Consider the following 11,981-nt stretch of genomic DNA (forward strand, 5'->3'; position numbering starts at 1 on the left):
CCAGCTTCGGAAAAGTTAAGCAAAGTTGGTCGCGTCTATTTATCGGATGGATGACCGATAACTATTGGCAACTGTATTGATCAACACTCAAGTGAAAAATAACGCAAGGCGGCAATAGGCAATAACCTAATAGGAGGAAATCCTCCCGGCAAGTATACAACAAGCATACTTTTAGTTGAAAGACCTCCTCCTTACTGCGCGTTTAATATAGTATACTAAAACAGTCTCTTGCTCTTTCTTGGCTCCCCTCTTATCCTCACGTAAACAAGTGCTTAGTAATTTCTCGCGCAATTCTCACTACTCATCGAAAAACAAAAAACAATATATATGTTGATGAAACGTACTAGGAAAACAATTGTTATGCATAGATTAAAATTTATAACATTGTTTGCTTATATTATATTTGTTTGCTGATATTGGTTCAATTATAAAAAAAATATTTTTAAAACAATATCCGCTCTTTGGAAAAAATAAGATGATTGTATTCGAAATGGAGAACAAATCTTGTTTTTATGATTTCTGGTTTTATTTTTGAGATGAATAATCTCAAAGCAAAACAATGTTAAATATACTCTGTAGATTGTTGATGAAAGACAAATTCCTATCATATTTCTACTCTTTTAAAGCAAATAGTGATTTTAAACGAATATTGATTTGATGCTTATTTTCTTCTTCTTCTTTTCCACCACCTCTCTCATTTAGCCTGTGCCGGATGCTTATTTTATGATACGTTATTTATAGAACAATTGTTTTCTTCGTCCCATGTTGACATATTTTTTATGGCAGTGCTGCCAGGACAGAAATACTGAAAGTCTTCTGTATTGATTTGTACTGCTGGATTGTTTATGGCTCATGAATAACGTACATATAGATGAATGTGGTATACATAATCAGATGCTTTCAAAATGATAGAAACTATTGATTACTTAAGAAATAAACTTGTTTTGATTGAAAGTATTGTTAGTTGCCTAAGCTCTTCTTAGTCTTACGTTGGCTACCACTGATCAATGGTTGACAACATTTACAAGAACGTAGGTGGTTGTTAGTGCGCTAGGCTCGTCAGGCGTTTACTGTTTGTTAGAAATAAAGGTGCAGTGCTTACTAAAACAACAACTTACTGTTTATGTTTCATTCAGATTAAGGTAAAAGTTAATGCACTTTTGATAGAATGTATAGCGCTCTGATACTATTACTACATTACTATTACACCTTTAATTGAAATTTAAAATTAAAAAAAAAACAACAACAAAGGGACCATTAGTTTTAATTAATTCCTAATTTGTCATCTTTATAAATGAAATTGACCCAGAACGTAATATGGCAATTGCTTTTAGGTGTCGACATGGATCTGAATTTATCGGTTTTCCAGGAGCCCAGAGGAGTTATGCGCATTTTGCAACTAGTAACTTGATTCGAATTTGTTATTTCTGTATAATTGTCATGTTATATTTGCAGATGTTTGCGATAAGTGCATTTGCGACCACTGTTAACTATACTGGGTTCATAGACTTCATGTGTGATGTGCCATACAAATTTTCATTCGAGTACCCGTTCAATTTGTTGCTGAACCAAGAATTGAACCTAGGCGCTAAAAACAATTGTACACCTAGGGTGAAGATCTCCAGTGACTTTTCTTCCGACGCTAAATTCTTCGTAGCAAGCGGTGTTATTGCCATGCTTTATTGCTTGTTCATCATGATTGTTTACACCAAATTTGATAACAAGTATAGGACTGATAACAGATTGCCAGTATTTGTGAGTAAATCTCATCTTAACTACGAATTGTATTTCACTTTACATGGTTTTCAGGACTTCTTCATGACCGTTTTTATAGCCGTTTTGTGGGTATCCAGCAGCGCTTCTTGGGCCAATGCTCTGGCCAACATGAAATACATTTCTCATGATGACTACATTCAATGGGATAACTTGGGAATTTGTACACGTTGCCCAATATCAGTTAGTAGTTTCTCATCACTGAATGTATCCGTGGTAAGTGGACCAATTTTCTTCTAAATCAATAATATGATAACAAATATTTATTAACATTATAATTATCTTAATATAATTTCTTTATTTATTTTTTAGATTTTGGGATTCTTAAACTTCTTCTTATGGGCTACCGATTTATGGTTCCTTTACAAAGAGACCACCTGGTTCCAAGTTGGCCAAATTTCCACATCTGGAGAGATATAAATTTTCTGTATGAAATTTACTTAAGTCGGTGTTTAGAAACAGATATCACTTAATTTGCGATTTTAGTAATCGCTCTGACAAATATTCTTTAGAAAACCCTCAAATTTACCTTTATTTCGAAATATATACAACTTATATGATAGCTTTACCTTAATGTGTACGCTACATGTATAAACATATACATTTATGTATACATATATAATTATACAAAATAACGCTTTAAGTATTATTTTTAGTATTATGTAAATATTGTATTATTTTATATTTTGTTTGTTTATTCTTGTGTTTATTTGAATGATGTGTGCTGTGCATTCAAGACTCCCGAAGGTTTTATTGTGCAAGGTTTGGTTTCCACCCATCTCTAAAATGAATTTCAAGATGTCTTTATTTTTTTAATTATATTTTTATATTCATCTTTATTAATCCTTAATACACGTTCTACTCTACTAAAAAATGCTGTTTTTTTTTATTTAATGACACAATTAGATATTATCCTATTACCTAATACAAATCACCAACGGCCGATTACAGAATTAAATAGATAAATTAAACTGAAATTTATTGTAAGAATATTTTTTGTCCGATGATTAATTTTATATTATTATTATTAAGATAGTATTGTTATCGAGTTCTGACAATTACAATAAATTAATTATAGAAATAATTGTAATTTTTAATGAAAAAAAATATTTTTAATTTCTACCATTTTACAACTTGTAAATAATTATTACGAAAATTCAGACTATATTTAGAAATTTGAATAAGAAATTTATAGATGTGTGCAGGAGATCGATGGAGGAAAGTAAAACTGTGTATTTAATTTAATTTTTTTATTTAAGAGTCTATAAAATGTGATAATCCAAAAAATTGTACATAGGTAAAACTATCCCGTGTAGAAAAACTGTAAATATTCTGATCGTCTTATGGCTTCGAGATATGTACGACCTTCGTCCAAAAAATCCTAAGGTAACGCTAATGTTTCGGAGGTAATTACGTTATTATTCGTTAAAAATTGACTTGATTGTGCAAACGAACCTACGGCCCTACAGACCCTGTAATATACAAATGATATTTCGAAGCTAGACGAGAGCGGAGTAGAAGTAACATGTGATGCAAATCAGTGCTTCAGGACCAGCCAAAATTGATGCCGGTCATCTGGTAAAATCTGTTATTAAATGGTCTATAAAAGTCCCTGAGTTTCTGCAGTACACCTGGATCGATGTACGGGTGATTCCTGCCTTTCGTCTTTCCTAGACATTTCGGGGAGCCTCGACCCTCGCTTTTGAACAAACATGGAAATCCTTTCGTCGAGTTGAAGTAAAAATGCTTCTCGGTGACGACGCGTTTCAGACCAAGGAAATCCTGAACGCGTTTCAACTCCATCGCTGGATCCACGACCAACCTTTCCCCGCTTACGAAGAGGAATTGCGACAGAGGGAAGTACTTAAGCCATCTGAGTAAATAACGTGCGTACAATCCTAGTTTGACGGGACCCCAGCTGGTATCCACTTCCTTCATCCTCATTGATGAATTTATGAAGGAGAGCGCTTCGAATTTTTTCATATCGGGTTTCTTAGAAATTGCCTGAGTGTAATCTGATATAGCTCTGGTCACAGGGTCCCTAACAACCACCAAGAGTTTTGTAGATGGATTCATCAGGTGTATCCTGCGAGGCGCTTCCTTCGTTACAAAATACGAAGGTGTTTTCTCTATAGTTAACTGACCTTCCAAGGTCGGCGGCATGGTCTGACGATACCATTCGAATCCCTTGCTATAATATTTATCGAAGAAGTGGATTTCATTACCTGAAGCAATATAACATTAACATTAATTTATTTAGATGTTTAATATATCTTTTACCGGCAGCTCTGACATCTGGATGCACACGGATAAATTCTAGAAGAGCACGTGTGCCACCTTTTTTGACACCAACGATCAGAGCATTAGGTAACTGTCTCACCGGCCTCAAACCTTGCTCTCTAAAGAAACGATACTTTGGAGATGCAAATGACTCGTTTCCATCGAGCAAAGGCACCACGCGGACCGATGTGGAGTAATGCAGGTGGATGTTTTCGTTAATAACAACGGAATCCCGACGCCACTACAACAAAGTATCCAAAACTCATGTAATAGAGGACTAAGCAAATCTAAATCACTTACTTTTGGTAGCGACTTTGCTATGCTTGCTACGATGCAGGAGTTGTAGGTGTAGGACAGATAGAACGAAATTAATCCTAAGATGATCAGGGCGATGGCGACTTTCTTGTACGTTTTTATTTCCATGCCACAAACCACTTCCACATCTCTATTATTCAATTGATAACTATTCAAAGCAAAAACACTCGTTAACACTGATGCATGTTGCGAATCAATTGCACATAGCTATAGATTTATGAAGCGTGTACAATTAGAGTTCATCTCATTTAACAGCCAATTCCTTAATTATCGTGTAACTATTTCCCGGTGGTACATGAACGTAACGTCTTTGAGCAGCCCTGTTTGATGCAGGACCTTTCCAGAACTGTATTCGACGCTTCGGCGCTAGACGCCGCAGTCCTTTGCCCTATTGATTTTCCTCGGCTAAAACACGGAATGCACAGATGATTAGAAATTCCGCAGCTAATTCCTAAACTATTAAGTTTCGATTACTTGGATGGGCAATTGTAAATAAATTATAATATACATTATAATATAAATTATAATAAATAAATGTATCATTTATTTATTTCAGTAAAAATGCAATGTATGAATTTAAAAAAAATGCGCATGTAATTTTATTTCAATTATAACAGTGGCAGCAAAATCGTATACGCTCTATACCTTTTCTTGGTAATACGTTATCTACAACTCAGCAACTTTTGGACCACCTAGTCTTTATATCATTTGCATGCTCATTCTGTTGAACTTCTCTGTCGAGTATGGTTAAGAATGATGAATTATACAATTATGTTATTTTTAATTGCGATTTGTGAGTAAACAATGTTTAATTAAGATTAATATTAACATATTATTTTCAGTGCTTTGTGGAGATCAATCCAGTTATGTTAAAGGTGAGTATGATAACTTATATACCATTAGGTGAGAATGCACAAATGTGATTTTATAGGTGAATGCTCAGGAAAATTTTGTTTACCTATTGGGAATCTCTTGATTGGTAGAGAAGACAGGTTGTATGCTTCATCTACATGTGGCTTAAACTCCCCGGAATCATATTACATCGTTTCTAATTTGGAGAACAATCATTCGATGGTGTGCGACTCCCGCTCGAAGGATATTTCGAAGAATCATCAAATTTCGAACATTATCAGTAAAGTCGATAAAGAGTGAGGAATGGTCGTGTGCATGTGATCTGCTTGTCTATTGCAAATACGTAATTTTCAGATCCGGTATAACAACATGGTGGCAGTCGGAAAACAGCAAGGACAATGTTTGGATTCAGCTAAATTTGGAGACTCAGTTCTTGATGACTCATTTTACCATGATATTTCAAAGTTTTAGGCCTGCTGCGATGTTAGTGGAGAAGTCGTCGGATTTTCAAAGGACTTGGCAGGTGTGCGCGTATTATGCAAGCGACTGCGATCTTAGTTTTCCAGGTATACCCAAAGGATCACCCTCGAGTCCTAGTGAAGTGACTTGCGTATCCAAGTACTCTGATATAACACCATCAACTAATGGAGAAATGGTATACCAATCGTTGTTGCCACAGTTCAAAAATACTTCGAATTTAGAGGACCTTTTGCTTGTCACTAATTTACGATTAAAATTCACTAAGCTTCATACTCTCGGCGATCATATCTTGGATAAAAGTATGAAGTACAAGGTACTTAATGTCATTCGTGCGTTTGGATATTTCAGTTGTTTTTTTTTGTTTTAGCAAAAATATTATTATGCAATTAATGAAATGGTCGTGCGTGGGTCATGTTTCTGCAACGGTCACGCTGATTCCTGTATGCCATTTTCCAAATACGATTCTTCACCCCATATGGTTCATGGCAAATGCCGGTGCAAACATAACACTGACGGCCCGAATTGTCAAAAGTGTCGAGAATTTTACAATGATTTACCGTGGAAACCATCCACAGATAAACAAAACAACGTATGTCAGAGTGAGTACTTCAAACATCCAAGTTTCATATACATCTTTTATAGTTTACAAGAAAATCACTAAAATGTTAAAAAATATGTGTATATTTCTAATACTAGGAATGTCTGCATTTGATTTTCAGAATGTAACTGCAATAACCATGCAAATAGTTGTCATTTCGATATGCGAGTATACAATGCCTCAGGTTTCATAAGCGGCGGAGTATGCAGTCGCTGCAAGCATAACACGGCTGGTAACCAATGCGAGACTTGCAAAAGGTATTTCTACAGGGACGAAACAAAGGCGATTACTGATCCTAGAGTATGTTTACGTAAGCACGACATGGAGTTTTACGATTATTTGAAGCTAATCTTCATTGTGGATTGATTACAGCATGCAATTGCAATGTGAGCGGAATTATGAAAGGTGATATGATTTGCAGTTCTGTAACTGACGAGAAGAGAAATATGATCGCAGGACAATGTTATTGCAAGGAAAATGTCGAAGGGAAACGCTGCGACTCATGCAAGAAAGGTTTTTGGAATTTTAATGTAGCAAACCCAAAAGGATGCAGTCCTTGTAATTGCGATTCGTTGGGATCCCTTGGTACAGAGTGTAATGTGCATACTGGAGGGTGCATATGCAAGAAATATGTTACGGGTTATAAATGCGATAAATGTAAGGACGGGTATTGGGGTCTCAATAACCAAGATACTGGTTGCACTCCTTGCAATTGTGATCCAGATGGTGCATATGGTTATACCTGTAACGCAGTGACAGGTCAATGCAAGTGTAGGAGTCATATGTCTGGTAAAAAATGTTTGCAACCTGAGGAACGATTTTATATACCCACAATTTCCTTATTTCTATACGATGCGGATTTTGCCAAAAGATCACAGGTACATGTTAATAGATTCTCTTCATTATATATATTCATAAATTATTTACAGGATTGTCAAATTATTATTCGGGAACCTAAAAAAAACAATTTAAAACATTCCTGGAACGGACAAATATTTATAAAAGTTTTTTATAAATCGAGGATCTCTTTCGAAATAAAGAATGTCTTGAAGTCAATGCTTTACCACTTAACCATATTGTATGAATCCAGTCAGGATTGGGAAGTAAGGATGAAAATTGAACGACCATATGAAAGCGGCTTTTGCAATAAAAGTGAAATCAATGATTATGTGGCGAAATTAGATGGCAAATTAAATAAATATGAAATTCCGGAACCAATTTGTCTCGAAAAAGGGTTGACTTATCAAATTACATTCATTGTTGAAACTGCTGACGCGAACGTACTTATAGACGCAGTAAGTATATAAATGACACTCTAAATATACTATTATAATTTAAGCTATATTATAAAATTTTGATATTTTCATAATAAACAAATTTATTGAAAGTAAAATGTCAAGATATATTAAACTCTAAAACGTAACAATAACTTTAATTTTTATTTCGTGACAATTCATTTTTTTAAGAATATTTAAATCTTCAGTTTATATCTTTTTAACCTACTATCTTTTATTGAAAATTTTAGATAATGCTTCTTCCAAACATTGCAAATATACCTAGGCTGAGCATATATCAAAATACATTTAGTAATTGCCTGAGAAACTCGAATTCACCCAGAGACTGCAAGAACGAAACCGTCGGCGTCTACTATTCCAACGGTGCCTTACGTAACTATTTATAAATATCCATTATTGTTCGACGTTATTTTGTATTGACAAATAATTTTCAGCTTGCGATTGTGATGTATCCGGATCTTCCAGTAGGTTGTGTAACAGGATGGGAGGTGCTTGTTCTTGCGTGGCAAATGTTTATGGAAGAAAATGTGACAAATGCATACCTGGTACATTTGATTTAAGCTCTGAAGGATGCAAATGTAAATACATAAATTTATATTTAATATTTTACTTTTAAAGATTATTTCAAGAAATTTCGATTCTTAGTAGTTAATTTATAAAATATTGAATAACTGGATATTTTTGTTATTTTAGCTTGTGATTGTAATTCCCTTACATCTTTGGATAACATGTGTGATGCAAATGGTCAATGCAATTGCCGTAAAAACATTTATGGAAAACAATGCAATCAGTGCTTACTTGGTTTTTGGAATTATCCAAACTGCGTTCGATGTAAATGCAATGGACACGCTGACACTTGTGATGCAGAGACTGGAGCTTGCAATAAATGTAAAGACAACACCCAAGGCGACAACTGTGATGAATGCCGAGAGGGATTTTACGGTAGACCAGATTTGGATAAACAAATAGCATGCAGGGCTTGTCCATGTCCAGGCGTAGCTGGATCCAATCAATATTTTGCAACAGGATGCGAATTGCTTTCGAACAATGTAGTTTGCAAATGCCTTGAAGGATATAAAGGGGAAAGATGTGATGAATGTGCAGATAATTATTATGGGAATCCAAGAATGCCTGGAGGTTCCTGTAAACCGTGTGAATGTAATGAAAACATCGATTTAAGTAAACCGGGAAATTGCGATGTAAATACTGGAAAATGTCTTGGGTGCTTGTATAATACGGCTGGTTTCCACTGCGAAATATGCAAAAAAAACTTCTACCGTTTGGAACATGGAGATTGTTTTGGTACAGTATTATAACAGAGTATTTCTCAACCTTTTTGCGACCCAACATATTTGTTTGTAGTTTTACAGAAATCCAATTATTATATTTACTTTGACTTAAGGTGCAAACCAATTTTGGGTCGCGACCCATAGGTTGAGAAACGCTGTTATAACATATATTTCCAATGAACAATGTTTTCTTTTTTAGACTGTAATTGTGATCCATATGGTACTGATGTTAATGGTTTTTGTAACAGTGAAACAGGCCAATGTGCATGTCTTCCTAACGTGCAAGGAATGCAATGTAACGAGTGCATTGAGAACCATTGGAACATAAAAAGTAGTGAAGGATGTGAATCTTGTAATTGCTATTCAGTAGGATCTACGTCAACAGAATGTGATTTGGTGAGAATTGTCATTGTATATTTTCTAACTTAATACTAAAGAAATATTTACAGAATACAGGTCAGTGTGAATGTAGATCAAATTATGGTGGAATACAGTGCAATCAGTGCAAAGAAAATTTCTGGGGAAATCCAGAGGAAGACCAATGCAAAGGTATACTTTTTTTTGTTGTATAGTTAATTTATTTGAAAAATTAGCATAATTAAATGAAAACGTTTTGTTTAAATTAAGAGTAGGAATAAAATATATTCTATTGAATTAAGAAATTTTCGATACAGCAATATTTCTCATAGTACGACTTCGATTAGTACGGTTTGAAATTATCAAATCTTCTATAATAAATTACTTTTTCTAGAATGCCTCTGCGATGCTGATGGATCTACAACGTTACAATGCGATAGAGAGACAGGTAAATGTTCTTGTCATTTGGGAAAAGGTGGACAGTTCTGCGATAATTGTGTAAGAGGTTACAAGAAATTTGGTAGTTCCTGTATTTTATGCGAGGAATGTTTCGATAATTGGGACCGTATTTTAATGGCGCACAAGGGTGAGATCTTAAGACAATTCTAGTTTGTATTATAACCTTCTTATTTTAATTTCTATTTTTAGAGAAGGCTAATATATTTATCCAGAAATATAAAATGATCAGGGCAAATGGTATTACAGGTGTATACATTGAAGAATTTACCGAAATCGAATCTAACATCGAATATGTCGACAATACAATACGTACATTGAAAAAGATAGATCTACGACCAATGGATGTAAGGTCTATCGAGTTGAATAATGACATTAGTAACATCAAAGTAAAAGCAAAGAAATTAGAAGTGAAATTAGTGAAGACATCGACTGAGAGTAAATTGTTCAAATATGATTTGGAATGTATCAATAGTAAAATGGTGAAACTTGATGATGAATTAAATAAATTATCTTATTTCAAAATTGAAATGGATAGCATGAATGTCCCGGCTTCGCTGTATGCTATTGATGATGGAAAGGAGAAAGCAGATCGAGCAATATCTAGGATAAATAGCTCTGACAAGTACCTGGAACATGCAGATAGACAGAGTACTTCAATCAAAACCATGCTTCGACAAACGGAACAAATCACCGAAAGTCAAAGTGAAATTGTTGAAGATTTGCTGAAAAGTATTAAAAAAGAAATTTCTATATTAAAAAATAAATTTAAGATAGCCAAGAACATCATTTACAAAAATAAAGATTCCGAGTTAGCCAATAATACATTAAACAAGGCAAATCATGAAATTCAACAAATTAATATAAAGGCAAACACGTTCATCAGAAATCTTCCAATTTCTGATACAAGAACAGCTTTGAATGCCTCTATGGAAAACTATAAAGACGTTAAAATGATGTATAATAATATCATAGATGTGCAAACAGCAATTGATAAAATTATTGAAAATTTGATGGAAGAATTACTAACACCAGTTCATATTCTTAAGGTGGCGGAAGATATTATGAAAATGGATATTCCAGCTAAAGAAACGCGAAAGCTTATATCAAATATAAAGAAGAATGCATGCGTTTTGACAAACGTAGATCCAGTTGTCGAAGAAACATTTGAGAAGCTTGATTTGGCAACCAATTTAAGTGAACGTACTTTGAGATCTGAGTAAGTATGGTATTTTAAATTAGTAAATCATGATAAATATTATCCTTTTGTAGATCTGACTTACATGGATTTGATTATCAAATGAATAATATTATGGTTAATATTAAAGAAAGTAATCGAGATTTGAACACAGCTAAAGAAGGCTTCGAAACATCAAAACATAACTGGTACAATAATGCATTTGCTCCAGAAAAGGTAAATTATTTGATTATTACTTACTTTATTTAAAATTCTGTTATTTTCAGTTTGAAGAGTTATTGCAAAGAACGCAGACCTTATTGGAGGAACAGTCATATTCTATTGATAATATGATGGTGTCAATAGATTCCATCAATTTGAATTTAGTACGTAACGAACAAGAAGCTGAAATGATACTTTCATCATCCAGAAATGTGAAAATGCAAGCAGTAAATATTAAACATAATTTGTTTGATATCAATGCAAAGTTTTGTAATGCGACTTCACGTATTAATCAAATTCATAGCATGGTAGATAATCTTTCGAATGATTCAAAAAGTCTAGTTTCAAAATCTGTAGTCCTATTAGGAAAACTTGGAGACTTTGAGGAAAGATTGAAAATTATTTACAATCATCGTCCAGCAAGTCTGGATGATGTTCTTTATAAATTTGGAAAGCTTTTACAGGAAAGTGAGGAATATAAAATAATGATTAAAGACAAATACGATCAATGTAATTAGCAAGTAATATATTTTATATAAAATATAATATCATTTAAATGATATTAGACGGAACAAGATATTATATAGTTAGATATTATATAGTTTAACATGATTGTTTTTAAAAGTTATTATATAAGAAAGAACATTTTTTTTATATCAACTCCTTGTACATTGGAGGTCTTTGGATTCTATATTTGGTGATAAATACAATATATATTTATAAATTTTATTTGTAAACAGAACTAATGGATATTAATATAAAATAATTGTGCATAGTCGCACAAAATTTCATACTTTTCAGTAAATGGTATGAATAATTCCTTACATCTATTAAATACTTTGTGGTTATTTTTACCATTTACATTCTTATCGATAAGAAATTCGATA

At 33.5% G+C, this 11,981-nt stretch overlaps 3 protein-coding genes across 4 annotated transcripts; 2 read left to right on the top strand and 1 right to left on the bottom strand.

Moving 5' to 3' along the window:
* Window positions 1–68: 68 nt before the first annotated feature.
* Window positions 69–2,647, top strand: LOC108562370 (synaptophysin-like). Of its 2 annotated transcripts, none has more exons than XM_017920675.1 (5): window positions 69–148; window positions 1,335–1,402; window positions 1,456–1,755; window positions 1,810–1,989; window positions 2,086–2,647. In XM_017920675.1, the coding sequence occupies exons 2-5, from the start codon at window positions 1,343–1,345 to the stop codon at window positions 2,191–2,193; spliced, it is 648 nt and encodes a 215-aa protein (XP_017776164.1). In that variant the 5' UTR covers window positions 69–148; window positions 1,335–1,342; the 3' UTR covers window positions 2,194–2,647. The 2 variants fall into 2 exon arrangements, with proteins under 2 accessions (XP_017776164.1, XP_017776163.1); XM_017920674.1 differs by lacking the exon at window positions 69–148 and adding an exon at window positions 986–1,142.
* Window positions 2,648–2,980: 333 nt separating this feature from the next.
* Window positions 2,981–5,388, bottom strand: LOC108562372 (heparan sulfate glucosamine 3-O-sulfotransferase 3A1). The gene is made up of 4 exons (XM_017920677.1): window positions 5,327–5,388; window positions 4,354–4,773; window positions 4,054–4,294; window positions 2,981–3,998 (listed from the first exon to the last, which is right to left on the bottom strand). Exons 2-4 carry the CDS (start codon window positions 4,474–4,476, stop codon window positions 3,319–3,321), a joined length of 1,044 nt encoding a protein of 347 aa, XP_017776166.1. The 5' UTR covers window positions 4,477–4,773; window positions 5,327–5,388; the 3' UTR covers window positions 2,981–3,318.
* Window positions 5,094–11,661, top strand: LOC108562371 (laminin subunit beta-1-like). Its single transcript, XM_017920676.1, has 17 exons — window positions 5,094–5,161; window positions 5,211–5,243; window positions 5,300–5,516; window positions 5,575–6,013; window positions 6,068–6,299; window positions 6,420–6,608; window positions 6,671–7,176; window positions 7,228–7,593; window positions 7,824–7,965; window positions 8,028–8,171; window positions 8,287–8,895; window positions 9,082–9,278; window positions 9,332–9,431; window positions 9,634–9,825; window positions 9,888–10,914; window positions 10,968–11,109; window positions 11,160–11,661. The coding sequence occupies exons 1-17, from the start codon at window positions 5,122–5,124 to the stop codon at window positions 11,610–11,612; spliced, it is 5,028 nt and encodes a 1,675-aa protein (XP_017776165.1). The 5' UTR covers window positions 5,094–5,121; the 3' UTR covers window positions 11,613–11,661.
* The last annotated feature ends 320 nt before the right edge of the window (window positions 11,662–11,981 follow it).

Source organism: Nicrophorus vespilloides, unplaced genomic scaffold (genome assembly GCF_001412225.1).
Source record: "Nicrophorus vespilloides isolate i.1.1-1 unplaced genomic scaffold, Nicve_v1.0, whole genome shotgun sequence".
Classification (NCBI taxonomy): Eukaryota; Metazoa; Arthropoda; class Insecta; order Coleoptera; family Silphidae; genus Nicrophorus; species Nicrophorus vespilloides.

Bases quoted from the DNA above. Each gene is read 5' to 3' on its own strand.
- LOC108562371 (XM_017920676.1), top strand. From the start codon at position 5,122: ATGATGAATTATACAATTATGTTATTTTTAATTGCGATTT. The intron at 5,517-5,574 runs GTGAGGAATGGT...CGTAATTTTCAG, and splicing joins ATCAGTAAAGTCGATAAAGA to ATCCGGTATAACAACATGGT. The intron at 8,896-9,081 runs GTACAGTATTAT...TTTCTTTTTTAG, and splicing joins GGAACATGGAGATTGTTTTG to ACTGTAATTGTGATCCATAT.
- LOC108562370 (XM_017920675.1), top strand. From the start codon at position 1,343: ATGGATCTGAATTTATCGGTTTTCCAGGAGCCCAGAGGAGTTATGCGC. The intron at 1,756-1,809 runs GTGAGTAAATCT...CATGGTTTTCAG, and splicing joins ATAACAGATTGCCAGTATTT to GACTTCTTCATGACCGTTTT. The intron at 1,990-2,085 runs GTAAGTGGACCA...TTTATTTTTTAG, and splicing joins CATCACTGAATGTATCCGTG to ATTTTGGGATTCTTAAACTT.
- LOC108562372 (XM_017920677.1), bottom strand. From the start codon at position 4,476: ATGGAAATAAAAACGTACAAGAAAGTCGCCATCGCCCTGATCATCTTA. The intron at 4,295-4,353 runs GTAAGTGATTTA...ACTTTGTTGTAG, and splicing joins TAGCAAAGTCGCTACCAAAA to TGGCGTCGGGATTCCGTTGT. The intron at 3,999-4,053 runs GTAAAAGATATA...ATATTGCTTCAG, and splicing joins TCCAGATGTCAGAGCTGCCG to GTAATGAAATCCACTTCTTC.